This window comes from Quercus suber, unplaced genomic scaffold (genome assembly GCF_002906115.3).
Source record: "Quercus suber isolate HL8 unplaced genomic scaffold, Cork oak 2.0 scaffold_8, whole genome shotgun sequence".
NCBI classification, from domain to species: domain Eukaryota; kingdom Viridiplantae; phylum Streptophyta; class Magnoliopsida; order Fagales; family Fagaceae; genus Quercus; species Quercus suber.
In genome coordinates, this window is record NW_027069474.1 from 151,513 (window position 1) to 168,028 (window position 16,516).

Genomic DNA, 16,516 nt, shown 5'->3' on the forward strand with positions numbered 1-16,516 from the left:
CAGTTTGCTGTGATTTTGGTGGGTTTTTAGGCAAGCGAGGCTATGATTTGAGTGGGCTTTTGGTTGAAGAAGAGAGAAATGAAGAATGAGTAATTAAAAAAAAAAATTGACAAAATTTGACTCGAAACATATTTGAAGCCAAGTCTCCAACCACCATTAAAAAGATGACAATTGTCCTTGTTATATGCAATGTACATTGACTCACTATTGGCAGTTAGAGCTAAGCATTTTCCTTAAAATAATAAGAAATCATATTTTAATAAAATAAAGGCAATTTTTAATAGAAAATAATACTACTTTAATTAAATAGAAAGGAAAATAAATAATGAGATGTGATGTGTTTTAAGATTGATTATGAAAAAAAAAAAAGGCTTTTTAGGCTAAATTTGTCAAAAATTTTGCCGTGTGAATGCCTTTTTTCATCAGAGCTCCCGGAGCCACCCCATTTCATAGTACAGTGTGGCATATTGCTAGTCAGACAAATATACATTTTAGCGCCGACCGTCAGATAAACCTGCTAAGACAGTACAAATGATTGAAACCGTAAAATATTGTCTAATCACTTTTTTTTATTCGGTGAATCTTGAATCTTGACCCCACTCTCTATGTTGCTCTTCCAATCACTTGTTTCTACAAAAAGTTCCAGGATCTTTGCCATTAGATTTTATCCAACTTTCAATTCAATAACCTCGTTCTCTCTTTCTCTAACCCAAGGGAAAGCTTGAGAGACATCTGATGCACGAAACTAATGCTTATCCGAGCAACTGATGAACTAAATTGATGACACTTTCTTCTCAAAAGGAAAAAAAATAAATTGATTACACCATCTCCACATGTCCTCGAGGAACCATTCATCTTGGCAAGGATTAACCACACTGAGTGGCAGTGTCACATAGACACATCACCCATCCATACATAAGAGTAGAATTGAACAAAAATAATAGGGACCCATTAGCTTTTAACCCCAACAACTAAAACTCCCATGTTTTAGCTGACCACAACTGCATAACTGCCTTCTTCAGCAATTTGAATGACCTTTATCATATGTAGTACTATCGCAGTAGCAAAGAGTCATATTTTCTCTGCATTTCCGAAGAAAATACTAACATACAAATAACTATTGTATATAGGCAGAGTTTGTAATAAAACTAGCCACAACTGTGTCAACCATGTACCCCCAAGACCTTGTAGTTTATCCTTAATCTTCAACCAAATCCCTTTAGGCCAGAAAAATCTCATTACAGAAATACATTCTCATATTTCTTACTACTATAAGTCCCTAATTAAAAACCATAAAAATGGAAATATACTCAACCTAAAATTTTTTAAGTCAGTGCATTTCAATTTCATGGGTATCCAATCACAACCTTTAACAAGGTCATTGACAATGAAGAATCGCTTGATTCTTGAATGCATCTCTGGATTGGATGACTAGGACCAGGTAAAATACAATATAAAACTACAGAATATGGTTCGCCAATATAAGCCAATGGCAGTACACTGGAGCTGCGAAAAGTAAAGAGTAGTGAAGTAGATAGGATAACCAATTTCATTCTTAGGTCTCTTAACCACAAATCCCAGATTAGTATTTGCAAGTCAAAATTGTGAATCACAAATATATCATTCAAGGATGTGAGACATGATTCAAAACAAATACAGCTCAAAACTGGTTAAAAATTATATCATCTTAAAACAAAACCATATCCAATACAGTTGGGAAAAACCAAAAGAGCAACATAAACTAGAACTTGCAAAGTGCCAAGAGTACTAACAAAACAAATATATCATAAGCAAAACAAAATGATGCCCCAATTTCGATCCCGGAATCGCCAAGTGAAACCATCCTAATGTCATGATTGTGTAATGGGAAAAACAGAGCTAAAGCCCTCAGTCACCCTTTTTCCTGAAAGAGCAGCCCTCGGTGAGGCGAGCACGTCCACCAGTCGGCTGGCATAACACAGTCTGGCAGTTACCGCAAACCACCACAGTTTGGGAGTGGCTAAAAACAGTTGTGCTGCAATCCAACAAAACCAACATTGCACAATTTAACAATCAAATCCACACCAAAATAACAAATTCCTAAAAGCTAATTCACATGTTGCAAAAACAGTTCCTAAAAGATTCATAAGAATAAACCAAACATGGGTACGTCACATTTCCGGGAATCTTAGCAGATTCCTAATCAAACCAATACAGGGAATCCTAAATTCCCAGGCATAACATTAATGTAAACAAACTATTAATCAAAAATAGGAAAAATAACAAAACTACTTACATGTTGAAACAGCCTTGGCATTTCACATCCTAAAACAAAAGCAAAAAAAAAAAGAAAAGAAAAAGAGAGACAGAGTCAGAGCCTAAAGTAACTAGTTCAATAAAACTGCCACACATAAATAAAAAAACTATAAGAGTCGGAATTAGTACCATGAAAAATGAGTTGGGCGACTGAACAAGACGCTTAAGCTTGTGCTTCCTTTTCTCGAGCTCCGCCGGAGGGTTCAGCAAATCAATATCGTTCTGAAGAACCTGATCTCCCACAAAATTTTCATGTTTTTAATAACAAAAACAAAAACCCATTTCACTAAAACGAAAATCCAAGCTATTCCTATCATCTAGAACATAATAAAGACAATATCAAAGTAAACAGAGAACAAAGTTTCTGGATCTGAAAATTATAGAAAAGCAAGAAATAAAAACAAATGAAGGTGTTGAAGAAGACGGGTTGAAGTGACTGACCATTTTGGAAGAAGATTTGAGGAGAGAACTCGAGAAACAGTGGAAAGAGCCGTATTCACAGTATTGCTGCTGCGGATATGGCGAGCAAAGAGCAGAGAGGAGAAACCCTAATAAAGGGTTTGATATATATAAAGCCCAAATGGGTTTCTCTCAGCCGTCCGATTAGTCTCCCTTACATCTTGGCCCTTCACCTTCTTTTCGTATTTAAAGTGTTGTCCCACCCAAAACGGCGACGTATCTCTTCTGCCTATCCACCAATAAATAACCAAACACAACAAAATAAAAAAATTTGAAATCGTGAAATCGATTTTCGACGTTAATATAATTTTGTCTAAATTTGACATATTTTTATTATTATGGTATTAGCGGGTAAATGTTTTTTTTTTTTTTGAAAGCATTAGCGGGTAATTGTTTTATTTATTTTTAAATTAGGAAAATATTTAGAATGTTAGTGTGAGAATAATCTACTCAGAGATATGAATATGATAATTTCAACACTAATTTAATCTATGAATATGGACATTTCAGATTAGTTCCAAATAAAATAATTTAGTTTAAGACGTATATTTACATTTTTTTTTTTTTTTTGGAGAAACTATATTTACTAATTTGTCATGGTTTATGATTAATAGTTGAAGTTGCCAATAATTTTAAACTTAACCCAAACAAATAAATAAATAGACCAAATGACACAAGCTGAAAAGGGCAAAAATATAGTAATTTATTCACCTAGCTCAAGTAAGGCCATTTCATTTCAAGTCTGATAAGAAAAACTCTCCATAAAGCCCTCTCACTAACTCACTTATAATCCCCCTCTCCTTATCACAACTCAAGGACTACAATATCACACAAATAGCATGTAAGACCATACTTCTGATCACATACAACGTTCAATTGTTAGATGCATATTTAAAAATATGGTAAATTGTTGGGCTTTTATATATGTATAATTTTAATTTATATCATATACTGTATAATAATTGCTATTTATAAACATTATCAACTAAACTAACTGAAACTAATACGTGAATTCAAATCCATGTGGTAAAATCAAAGCTTAGAGATTAAGAAAAAAAAAATAGATTTTTTTTTTTTTTGTTGTCTTTTGTTGTCCAAATGGAGAATAGGAAACCTTGTTAATTTACATTTACATTCTTATCAACCATCATAGTTTTATCAACTACTACCCAAATTAGAATCTCAATTTATGGTATGTTTGGATTAAGGGAGAGGGAGGGAAAGTAAAGCAAAGTAGAATAAATTTGACCTAATATTAGTTTATTTTCAGCCAACTTTACTCTACTTTCTCTCAATTCAAACGGGACTTTAGAATTTTGCACTTTCGTAAATAACATATCAAAGTCACAATTACAAGTACTTTTTAGTACCACATAGCATCTTCCCCAATAAATGGAGTCTTACTTCATACAATCAACCAACCACTACAAAATTCCCAATCTTCAATTGGGAAATAATTCTACCAATCAAATACATGATAAACCGAAATAAAATATTCAACACAAAAGTAAGTATTCAATACTTTGTCCTCCATGGTAAAATTCAAATACTTTTTTTATCAACCTGTTAGTAAAATTTATAACCAAAATTACATAACTCCTGGAAAAGAAGGAACAATGCCTAGGAACTCCTGGTGAATGGAAAAGCAGTATATGAGCATGCTGCAGAAAGCTTGGGACACATGAAGTCTAACATACAAAAATAAATCAAATTCTGCAAGACAGTAATTTTGAATGAATCGAGCCACTAAAAAGAATTACAAAATCGGTTTTTTAGTGAATTGTGTCCCGTATATATCTCTATAACACAACAATGTGTGCTAATGCATACGAAGTTCCAGCCAATGACAAATAAATCTCACCCTTCAAGTTCAAGATACCCGATCCTAGCAACATTATTTGTGTTCTAACTCCAGTAATTGTTTGAATATTAACTTAAGAGACCTTATTCTTGTCATCATCATCTTTATAATGGAACAATCCTCACCATTTGTCAACTCTACAGTCAGCGTGTCAAAAGCAATAATCATTGAATGAAGCTGCATACTTCTTCATTCCAGATTCAGACTCTTTTTCATGCTCTCGTAAACCATGTAAGTAATACTTGCGGAAGGAACGACTTTCAGCAGATTCGGGAATATTCCTTTGTAGAACCCCCTCAACCCTTCATGTTGAAAGGTTCTCCTAAATACATCAGCCATCCCCTGATAAGGAGTATCTGCATTAGATTGCTGAGCTTGCATTCTGGAAACCAGTAGCAAAATTAGCTTCATATTAGAGAGACTAAAATAAATAAAAGTTCACTCAAAACTAGATCAACAACCAAGAAAGTGATATAATTATAATTTACCTTGTCCTGACAACCTGCAATGGATAAACGCATGTTGCTCCAAGAGCCCCTGATATTGTCCCACATCCCAATTGCACAACAGGACCTGCTTCAACTGGAAAGCTAACAAAGTTCAATATACAACATAAAGGCAGGTCTGGAACAAAACACACACAATGGAAGCAAGGTTGATGAGAAGAAGATAGCTATTTAAGATATTAGGACCTTACCACCATCCTGAAGAATATACTTCTTGGACAAATCTTTCAAGGTTTCATATGCAGCAAGATCGATTCCAGCATAAGGGACAATCCCAAGAAGGGATGGAACAATGCCCCTATAGAATGCCCGGGGTCCCTCTTGTACCCATATATCCCGTGACAGTTTTCTAAGACTAGGAACTCTTCCACCTTCAAAAGAACATGTTTGTATTCGAGTTTTTACAAGATCCATCGGATAAATAGAAGCCTGTGCCACAGCACCAGCTAAACCACCAGCAAATAGGCGTCCGCTAGTGCCAATATCAGCCTTATCTTCTTCCCCTTTAAAATCCGCAACAAAACCTTTCAGTAATTCATACATGTAGAACCTGATGGCACTTTCAGGGGCCACCTTCATGACATTTAGCCCATTGCCTCGAAAGAATCCCAAGAAGCCACCTTCTCTCAATATCTCCCTTACAGCTGGCATAATGCGAGCCCGTGTTGTTTGTACTTGCAAAACAACCTTTAGACGATCAAGAGGAGCAGTAGCTGTACGGGATGTCGCTCCTGCTACTCCACCAGCAATAAGATATCTACTTGCATGGATATGCTTACTGATGCCCTCTGGGATTACAGTCTGTTCCCCAATATCAACAAGACATACCCTCTCTAAATACTGATAAATGTTCTCAATGGTTGCCTCATGAGGGTAGAGCAGAAGAAAATCTCTCCATTCTTCAAATGTAATAACCCCATTGTTATCCTTATCAACACGCTCAACAAAACGGGCAAGCTCTTCATCATCAATTTCAATCCCTACAAAAGAGAGACTGGTGTGGCTTATAGAATGAAACAACATGCTAAAAGAAATCCTCTAGCCTGACTGCCTGACTTCACTTTGATTTTAAGTGCACATATATAAAAATATATATTAACAGATAAAAAGGATGCTGAAATGATTGTACAAAACAAAATGCAACCCATATGGATTGCAGACCTGTCACTCAAGCTTTAAGCATTTAATGTTAGAAACACGAGGGGAGAGGGGGAGGAGAGGAAGGAAATTTATGCAGTTTTCCAGATTATTTCAGAAGAGAAAAATGAGTTGGAATGGAAGACATAAACATGATGCAACTACTTTGTTCTTAATGAATTCAAATAACTGCACGTGTGCACCTATAAAGAAGGTAATTTGTCAGCCATTTGAATATTTTTCTAGGAAAAAGATTCAATAAATTAAAAAGCAATCCAGCCCTTGTTATTCACCAAGAAAGGATATTATTACTAACATAAAAATATTATAATTCCTTATTACACACCAATAGTTTTTTTTTTTTTATTAATAAGTACGGACCAATAGTTCTCTACAGTCTACATGCAGTCATGAAGAGGAGCAGTTTTCTCGTATTCCATGTGCATTTTTCACTTATCAATACATTTGTACAAAACTATTGTTCAAAAGGATATGAATGTGTGTTCAAATTATGGTTTCCAAACAAATTTTACCGCAATTGCCAATGAGCTCTAGCTCAATTAGCACCTCCTCCTCCCCTTATAAGTTCTAGGTGAAAGGTGAGGTCATGGGTTAAAAACCTATTGAGCGTGTGTGTAACTTACCAATCAATAAATAACTGCTTGAAAGTTAAAGAGGTCTTAATGGAGATGGTGGTTATGCAAACTTGAGACTGTAGAACAGACATATAGACATTCTCATAAACTGCCTAAAAAGAAGTAGGTGAACTAAATCTCCATTTGCAATGCCCAATAACCCTTATTAAAATGGTAACATTGTTGTATGCATGAACAAAAATTACTCCACAAATCAGCAGAAGCATAAAAAGACCATTCAGTACAAATAATCGGAGCACGGATTTACCTGCCCTAAGAAGTGCATCCAAGAGCTCTTCGGGCGTAATGCAACCATTATGTTCAACATCAATGGCTTGAAAGATATGGTAAAGCTCGAGCTCCTTATCGTCCATGTACCGCCTAAACTCTTGGTAATCAACACGCCCATCTTTATTGGAGTCACACACGTTTAACAAATCCTTAGCATACTTATACTCGGCGGGTATTTGGAGAGCAGAAAGGCCAGTCTCAATCAGGGTATAGTCCAAATAGCCAGCATTGGTAGTGTCAAAGAAATTAAAGAGACTTCTGATTCTCACATCCCTCTCTTCCTTAGTCTCTCTCAGTGCCAACAACACATGATCCATCGAAACCGGCCCTGGTTTCTTAACAGGATTGCAGCACTCTTTGTTTGGCTTAGTTTCCATTCTACACAACCTAACATAACACACACTTAATCACTCACACACAAACCCCCCAAACAAAAAATGACCCTTTTGATTTTTATGATTCTTAGACCTTTTTAAATGCACTAACACATCAGATACAGACCCAAATGGATTATGGGTCTAATCACAACCTTAGATTCAGCTCACTTTTTTTTTCTTTTTTTCTTTTTTGCAAAGCACTAAAGATTTAAGTAACTATAAATTCTGAAAGCGATCGAATCTGATTATATATATGGTATACGATGAAAAATAAAGAGGGAAAAAAAATTTAAGGTTAGGGGGATTGTGTGAGTGAAATTCAACACGGAAAAGGACTGGAACAAAAAAACAAATGTGAAAAGAAGGAAAAGAATGGGTTTACCGTGGAAACGAAGACGAAGAAGATTCAAGGAAGAAATACCCACGTGTGACTCCACTTTGAATTGGTCATTTTCGCCGGCTATGGAGGAAATCGCCGGCGAGAGAATGAGAATGAGAGCGAGAGAGAGACACACAGAAAGTTAGAGAGAGAGAGACAGAGAGATTTTTTCTATTTTTTTCTTTGTTGCTTTCTTTTTTTGGGTTTTTGGGAAAAATAGTAATAATAATAAAAATGTGATTGCGATCAATCGGACAATGTGAGACAGAAAAGGAAGGGTTGCAGCGGAGGATATATAAATATAATAATATAAATTTTTTTTTTCTTTCTTTCTTACATTTTGATTTTTATTTATTTATATGATTCTCCAAAAAAAAAGATTTTTTTTTTATTTATATAAATATATTTTCCATTTTTGAATTAAATTTGAAATTTGTAGAAATAAATTTGGTACGCATATTCTTATTGATGTCCGTAATAGCGTGAGTTTTGCGGCCACGTTGCCCACCCATTAAGTAAAAGATTCGATTAGACTTCAAATTTTAATTGCGGGTTGACTGGGACTCCAGTACTTTTAGGGTTTAGGCCCTGCGTAACAGCTCAGCCCATTGGAATTCTCTCGCCGACTTCACCTCAACTGGGAAAATTGATATTATCTTTCAAGGTTTCGTACTGTGAAGGTCGTATTTTCAATGGAGATATTCAAATTTCAAATCTCATTTTACTTATTTATAAATTATGAAATAGAATAAAAGTGATGTTTGGTTTCGTGAGTTTATGTATTGATTACTACTCGTTCAAAAATATGTGTACGATTTACTATACTTGCAAAATGATTTAAAATGGTCATTTTTAACTTCAAATGGTTGGTTTAGTGGTTTCTACTTTCTAGACCTTATGTGATCATTAGATCTTGAATTCAAGTCTTATATCCAACACCTTATGTTACACTCTTAGGGGTAGCGGCACTTGAATGAATATCCTGACTTGAAATTTATATATATATATATAATAATAATTTAAAATTTTATATTTATCTATCCTTCAAAAAAATTTTGGGAACACTATTAGTTTTTTTTTATGCCAATAAAATTAAATTTTGCTCCATAATTTGTTCTACTTAACAATATATTGGAGCTTTCAAGCACAAAAAAAAAAAAGCCCAAAAAAAATTTGAACTAAAATATGAAAAAAAAAAAAATTATAACATAGCAAGCCCAAAAAATTATAACATTGCTTGATTGTGTACATTGAAAGAGATGTAACTTGTAGCATTAATAATGAATTAGACTATCATGCAACGATTTCAAAATATGAAAACTCATAGAAGGAAATTGTAAATTTTATATATTTGCGTGTTTTTTTATTGTTGTTGTTGTCAATATATGAAATTTTCTTTTATTAGATTGTATAATTTATACTTCTTAAGAAATACCTTGTGAAAAATTCCTGGAGCCGCCACTGAATCTAGGAGTTAATCACGTGCTCTAACAGCCCTAAATATCTGCCATATATAATTTATATACAGCACACTTTTAAAATGAAAATTTTCTAGAATTTCTAGAATCCCACCTTTTTTTTTTAAATGCAAATTTTCTAGAAATTCTAGAATCCCACTTTTTTTTTTAGTACAACTTTTGTAAACACCCCATCCACTCGCAAGAAACTGTAAGCATTTTTAGACTTGTTGAAGTGACTCAGGAGTTGATTCAGTAGTACAATGACATGGCCTTTTCATTTTTCTCTTCCTGGTCATCATGTAAAGAGAAATTGAAATTGAATAATTCCAACATCAAAGTTTTATAACCAGTGTTTGAAGCCCACCAATTGGGCAAGTGGACTGAGTACAACCTTCTCAGCTTTTTAATGGGCTATATAAGAAAAAGAAGTCATTGCTTGATACGTAGGTCTATTACTGTAGGGTTTGCGTAATAGAGAGGCTAAATGGAAACAACTTTATACAATCTTTGTGTTCAAACAAGACCAAATTTACAGTTCGGAGAATGGTATACAATACAAGCGTGTATAAAGGGTCATTCAGAACAAAATATTTCATGAGCCAAGTTTCAGTTCCCATTTACCAAGCAGTCCAAGCCTTTCAAAGAGTTGGTAAAGCATTTCTACTTTGAACGAGAAATAGGAGAACAATGGACTAAGGGGACACATCAATCTACACTATTAATCTGCTTAATCACGTTGTATTTTACATTGAAAACGGTTAATATACACTATTACACTGGCATAATCACTGCCGAAGCTTAATCTAAGGATCGATGCCTTAGCTGCATTTTGCTTTTGCTCCCTTTGCTGATGAAGTTTTGTTGCTTCTTTTGCTTCCTGAGATGCAGCCTGCAAACTCTTTTGGGACTTCCAACATATTTCTATAAACCTCACCTACATAATTCCCTAGTGTTTTTTTTTCCTTCGTTGGGGCTAACTCTAAGCAAGCCTAGTTGTCAATTCCTACATCATCGATCTTTATTTTCCTGTTCTTTAATTATAGTGTTGAATTGTTCTGGTATATACAGTGTCACACCTCCATGCTTGATGTTGTTGTGCTGCCTTCTAAACAAAGGGGAGAACTCTTGAGGATTGACAAATTCCAAGAAACATCCCTTGAAGCCTTCACGTCATAACAAGATATTTGTGATGATGGCTTGTCAAATTCACTATTAGATATATCAAAGGAACAAATATGGGATCAAAATAAGGGAAAATACCTGCCAAAACTATGAATAGGAGTCATAACCAAAGATGAGAGAGAAAAAAAAAAAAAAAAAAAAAAAACCAAACAAATGGCATGTAAAACCACATTTACAGCAAAAGAAGGGCAGAGGTGGAAGAAATGATAAACTTCAAGGAGGGAAAGCAAGCTGGCCCAACCAACCCAAGATATGAAGACCTAAAATTACAGATAAAATCTGTCATTGAAAGAAAAAAAAAGATCGAAAGAAAGAAATATTAACACAAAATTGACAAGGGTGTGGCAAGTCAGCCAGAGAGAGATAAACTACAAGATACAGTTTTTTTTTTTTTTTTTGTGGGGGGGGGGGGGGGTGGTAACACAATAAAATACCTGCAGTAGAAGTGACTCCAGCAGCAGTAATTTGCCTCCAGAACTCTGCCCGTTGGCAATGAATCTCAGCCTGAGATGTCAGCAGTTGATTCTTCAGAAAGGCATTTGAAGAGGCCTCAATTTGTGAATGGTAATATAGCTTCCACTATCTCAACAATTATTCATTTTGAAGTCACTGAATTAAAGCAGCCCTTACGCTTGCCTTCTCTTGCTCTGGAGTATACATTTGTTTTGAATGTGTTCAAGATCTTCAGGAACTGAAACATCTGGAATTAATTTATCTTCCTTAAGTATTTTACAGGAAAGTTCTGACCATTAATTTTTTAAACCTGAGGAAAGAAAAATTCAAAAGGATAAAAGCACATAATTTTTAACTATCTTAGTTTAGAGTTGCTAAACAAAGCACAAAGAAAATTAATGAAAGCTCTCCAAATATTATGGGCTTCAGCAAGTATAAGAAACTCTATAGCTTGTCTTGCAGGATCATCAATTTAAGTTTTAAGGAAGGAATTTGAGCGAGACTGTAGAAAAACAATATGTAAACAAATTAAAATCTATTTATACTAGCCAAAAGAGTACCCCATTTTCAGTCATATCATAGAATTCTATGACACTATTTGTTGCTGCTGCTCTCAGAAACTTATTTTCACAAAAGTAGTTCTAAGGGCTCTGTTCTTATATAATTTTGTTCCATCTAGGCGACAAGAAGTACCCATTTTCTAAAAGTAGGAAAAGGAAGTAAGGATGTCTCAAAGTTTTAAGCAATATTTGAAATTAATACTTGATCCCCCGTCACCCCCAAAAGTAAATAAAAAAGGCACTTGAGATTGATAACAATAAGTTAGAATTACAGTTGAACTTACTATCATGTATAAGACCTCAGTCAAGAAGATTTGGGGGGGGGGGGGGGGGGTAATATATATATATATATATATTAAGACCTCAGTGCCCAAAGGAGGGTAGGCCCTAGATCCTAATGTTAGAGATATCAATGTCCAATCCCATTATATTATTAGTCAAAGTTCATTGTATTATCCTAATGCAAGTTCATTGTAGCCATTTGGGGCATTCTGCTATAGACATCTGCCTTTAAGGCCGAACTTAATCACTTAATGTTTTTTCTCTCTCGTTTTCTCTAGTTCTTCCTAATATTTTCTTATTTTAACATTGTATCATAGCTATATGGCTGGTCTTTTCTAACAATTGAAAGTCTGAAACCAACATTTACTTCTAGGGAATCCATTCCGCTGTTTTTAGATTCCCATTCTTTCTTGTACATAATTTTTTGTTTTCTCTGTTGCTTGTACATATCTTCTTTGCCTACTTCATTTCTTTGATGGAGTAGTTTTTTAATACAACTTTTCTTACCTATCAAAAAAAAAAAAAAAAAAAAAAATCTCTCTGTTCTTAGCACATTTGTCCAACCGCACCACTCCAAAAGCTTCTTCTAATGCCAAATAAACTATTTTTCCAGTTTATTGATTTCCTACAAGGTTATTCAAATGAATCAAATACCGTACCCTATCAAATTTTACTAAGGAGGCAAGCAAATTTACATACAGGGATTTCATGTACGTTCAAAAACTTAAAACAGAAAAGAATAAGCGCCATTTTCAACAAGTGAAAGATTACCTCAAAATCTAGATCCATGGCTAACACAGCACGCAGAATGACTGTGAAAGGTTGGCATGTTCCCATGGCTACCTTTGACTTCCTCACACTCAGATTGTTCCCACGAAATTTCCTAAATAGTGGCAACTCCTTGTATGCACTGCCGATTGGTTTCCACACACAGCTTGAACAAAGTATTTGCAGGAACACCAGAAGGAACGAGTTTTCTTTGAGGTTTTAGAACTGGGGATGGAAGCAAACTCAGCTGGAGTATATTATGGCCTAAGTTATATTCATTGATACACTCCCTAGTTCTGAAGAAATCCAAGAATCAGACTGATGTAAGAAAACACAGTTTTCAAAGAGAAAAAGAGCAAAATTTGTAAAGATGAAGCTGAAGTACCATTACAGATTCTAAACAAGATACAGATGGATCAGACAGTCTCGTTACTTTTCTGAGCTTGAAGTTTCTGTTTGGCTGCTCAGAATAACTGTGAAAAAGAAAAGCAGTTACAGATTCTAAACAACCTCATGCTTGATGTTGTTCTGGTTTCTCAAATGGTCAGCAGAATTCACCATGCTAATTACTCGTATTACGCTTAGTTGAACAGAGCCAAACGTTTCCTCAAATCCCAATGCAAAATCTAAGTTTCTTTTCTTTTTCTTTTTTCTTTTTTTCTTTTGATGTCTTTCTACATTTTCTTAGCAACCAAACATATCATAAATGAAAGACTGACTGACTGACAAAAAAAACAACAATTAAGCATTTTCTTTCTATTCAATATATCTCTATAAGAAAAAGATGAATCCTGTAAGTAACGACCCTTCATCACTGCTTGATAAGTAGGTATATTACTGTAGTGTTGAGTAATGCAGGGGCTAATGGAAACAACTATATACAATCATTGTGTTCAAAGTTCAAACAAGACCAAAAGCACAGTTCAGAGAACAGTTTGCATGTGTCTACAATCGAGTAATTTAGAACAAATTCTTTCATGAGCTATATTCAGTTACCAAGCTTGCAAGAAGTTGGTTAGCGTTTCTACTTTGAAAGAGAAGAGGGAGAAAGGACTAAGGAGACTCATCAATCTACACTATCATACAGCATAATCTACATATATAAACACCATTGTTGTATTTACATCGAGAATGGTTAATATACAATCACTGCCGAAGCTTAATTCTTGCCATCTCTAACGCTGCCTTGGCTGCATTACGCTTTTGCTCCCTTTGATGACAAAGTTTTGTTGCCTCTTCTGCTTCCTGAGATGCAGTCTGCAAACTCTTTTGAGACTCTAACATATCCCTAGAAACCTCACCTACACGAGTCTCTAGCTCCTTAGTCTCAGCCTCACAACTGGACAACTGATTCTCAATTCGAAGAAGCAACTCTTTGACACATGAAGCCTCTTCACGAAGTGAGTGAAGACGCCGATTGGAATCTGCAAATGCAGTCATTATTTCATCATGGATGCGAGAAATATCATCATACCTTACTTTCTCACTATGGTACCGCTCCATCAACTCTTGAAAAGAACGTTCGTTGTTGATAGACTGCTCTATATCAGCAAATGATGATGCACAGGCAATGAACTCCTTCACAAGCTCTTGAAAAGGTGTATAATTAACTAATAGACGATCCAAAACGATAAAAGTAGATTCCACCACCTGTGTCATGGACTCATGTTCAAGCGGATTCATTGATTCAAGATGGGTAAGAAGCTGATTTTGAACATGCAACACTGTCTGCCCAAGCACATCCATGTTTAAAGTTTGTTACTCTGCCTTCTAGCAAAGCAGGAGGACTCTTGGGGGTTGACAATTCACTCGAAGACTGAGCGTCACGACAAGATATTTGTGATGATGTCTCATCAAATTCAACAATTGAAGGGCTATGATGCAGGTCAGCAGAGCCTTCACAATTAGGGACATCTTTATCTTGANCTTTTTTTATAGTAGGGAGGTAAAACACAAATGCAATAGAATAAAGAACCTATAATACCTTGCCACAAGCAAGGTCAAGAACAGCATCTCCTCGTCGAGCATAGAGTTGAATTAGAACACTTTTAATCTGTTTATCAAAATAAGCAATGACAACAAATAAAAACAATGCATACTCATAAAAATCTCAAGCTCATAGCATGTTACATGAATTGACAAGACATACCCAATTGTTGAGTTTCTTTAAATGGATGATTGGACTAGCTTCTCTTTCTTCCAGAGTCTGATTTGTCCTTGCACTGTAATGCTCGGCCACTTTCCGAGCAAAAATCTTGGTGCTTTCATCCTCTAAAAATTGTGAATCACCTAACACCACAAAGCAAAACACTTAAAAAGCTAAAATAAGAACTTAATACTCAATTAAGCTTTTATGAAACTGCAAGCAAGGGAAGGAAGAACTCGAAATTTCTATCTTTAATTCTTCATTGTTTGGAAAGAGAGAAGCAAAACAGCTTACACTAGACAAACTCTGATACAAAGGTTGGTGTAATTCATCTAACTTTTTTATTAACTGCATTCATTTAATTGGATTTGTCTCCTAAACCAAAAAACGTATAACACCAAAAACCCAAATTTCAATTTCTTCTGTTGTTTGCTTTCTCAACTACCAAACAATTAATATAGCTTACAACCCATGTTCCAGAATTAACACATTAAAGAAGCAATTACCAAATATTCCAAAACCCAGAAATCAATATCAGGAAACAAACTTAAAAAAGTTTCAATTTCTAGTTTCTCTGCCTTTTCCAGCACTTTCCCAGCAACCAAACAAAGGGGCAAAGCACCTTAAACCACAAAAACCCAGATCCAAAAAAGCTCCCAAATCAATAGCATCAAAATCCCCAAAATCAAAACCCAGGGAAAGCACAAATATTTAACCTTCAGGGTTTTGCTTCAATCTAGACTGAGGTGGCCCAACAGAACCTGAAGGAGATTCTGGGTATCCTCGTTTCATGGCCAAAAGAACACAAAAAATAAATAATAAAAGAAAACAAAGCTTTTGGTGTTGCCGATTGAAAACAAGTTCCGGGTACTTTTTGTGTGTGTGTGTGTGTGTATGTGAGATATAGGAATGGAATGTGCCAAGATCTTATCAATATCAACTGTCCCTTCATAGGTGATATAAAAGAATACATTAGTTGCCAATATAGCTTCTTTGCCCCGTTGCTTATACCTGAACGTTCCAATTCAACGCAGTAAACACCAGATGAAAAAAATAAAGCTACAAGTTGATTTCAGTATGACTGTTTTCTAATATCTCTACCATGGTTAACAATCGTCCAAAGATTAAAAATGAAATAACAGAGCAATATGAATCGGCGCAATTATAATTCCTGTCACAAAATTGGGATACCTACCCAAATATAAGATCAATCCACTCATGCAAATGGGCAGATACATGCTCACTCTCAAGAGCCATTCGATGCTTATGAATGAAATCAATTGGGTTTTCAGCCCAAGGAGGAAGTTCAACAGAATCTGATATGGTGAATATAAATCAAAAGAGAACATTCAACTTCAGTTTGATGGCCATCAATATTTATCCATGTTACTAAAACAAAGTACTTTGAGAAACATACCAAGCTTTCCACCTAATTGTGTTGTACCAAAATCAATTGAGTTTTCATTTGTCAAGGTCTCAGGGAGGTAAAATAGCTCAGGAACCTAAGATACGAAAACACAGAAAATTTATTCCAAATTCATAGCCATTATATGAAATTGAAAAGCAAACAAAGATGAGAGATGTAATTCCTTCATAATAATGATCATACACATACCAATTCCTTCACATCACTCATTTCCTCAAGAATTCCATTCCAAGTACCCGCAATATCTGAAAACATCCGATTTGCATGATCAAATTTGCCACCTTGCAATTGAATCGAGA

At 35.0% G+C, this 16,516-nt stretch overlaps 3 protein-coding genes across 3 annotated transcripts; all 3 read right to left on the reverse strand.

The window, feature by feature from the left end:
* Positions 1 to 1,643: 1,643 nt before the first annotated feature.
* Positions 1,644 to 2,864, reverse strand: LOC112023278 (small ribosomal subunit protein eS27y). Its single transcript, XM_024055897.2, has 4 exons — positions 2,737 to 2,864; positions 2,425 to 2,526; positions 2,276 to 2,304; positions 1,644 to 2,014 (listed from the first exon to the last, which is right to left on the reverse strand). The coding sequence occupies exons 1-4, from the start codon at positions 2,737 to 2,739 to the stop codon at positions 1,888 to 1,890; spliced, it is 261 nt and encodes an 86-aa protein (XP_023911665.1). The 5' UTR covers positions 2,740 to 2,864; the 3' UTR covers positions 1,644 to 1,887.
* A 1,398-nt stretch (positions 2,865 to 4,262) lies between these two features.
* LOC111996536 (calcium-dependent mitochondrial ATP-magnesium/phosphate carrier protein 2) lies at positions 4,263 to 8,202 on the reverse strand. The gene is made up of 5 exons (XM_065775266.1): positions 7,944 to 8,202; positions 7,162 to 7,802; positions 5,313 to 6,101; positions 5,104 to 5,197; positions 4,263 to 4,997 (listed from the first exon to the last, which is right to left on the reverse strand). The coding sequence occupies exons 2-5, from the start codon at positions 7,559 to 7,561 to the stop codon at positions 4,805 to 4,807; spliced, it is 1,476 nt and encodes a 491-aa protein (XP_065631338.1). The 5' UTR covers positions 7,562 to 7,802; positions 7,944 to 8,202; the 3' UTR covers positions 4,263 to 4,804.
* A 6,383-nt stretch (positions 8,203 to 14,585) lies between these two features.
* On the reverse strand, positions 14,586 to 16,510 carry LOC136068301 (BEACH domain-containing protein C2-like). The gene is made up of 5 exons (XM_065775268.1): positions 16,407 to 16,510; positions 16,209 to 16,293; positions 15,987 to 16,107; positions 14,795 to 14,934; positions 14,586 to 14,698 (listed from the first exon to the last, which is right to left on the reverse strand). Exons 1-4 carry the CDS (start codon positions 16,470 to 16,472, stop codon positions 14,931 to 14,933), a joined length of 276 nt encoding a protein of 91 aa, XP_065631340.1. The 5' UTR covers positions 16,473 to 16,510; the 3' UTR covers positions 14,586 to 14,698; positions 14,795 to 14,930.
* Between the last annotated feature and the right edge of the window lie 6 nt (positions 16,511 to 16,516).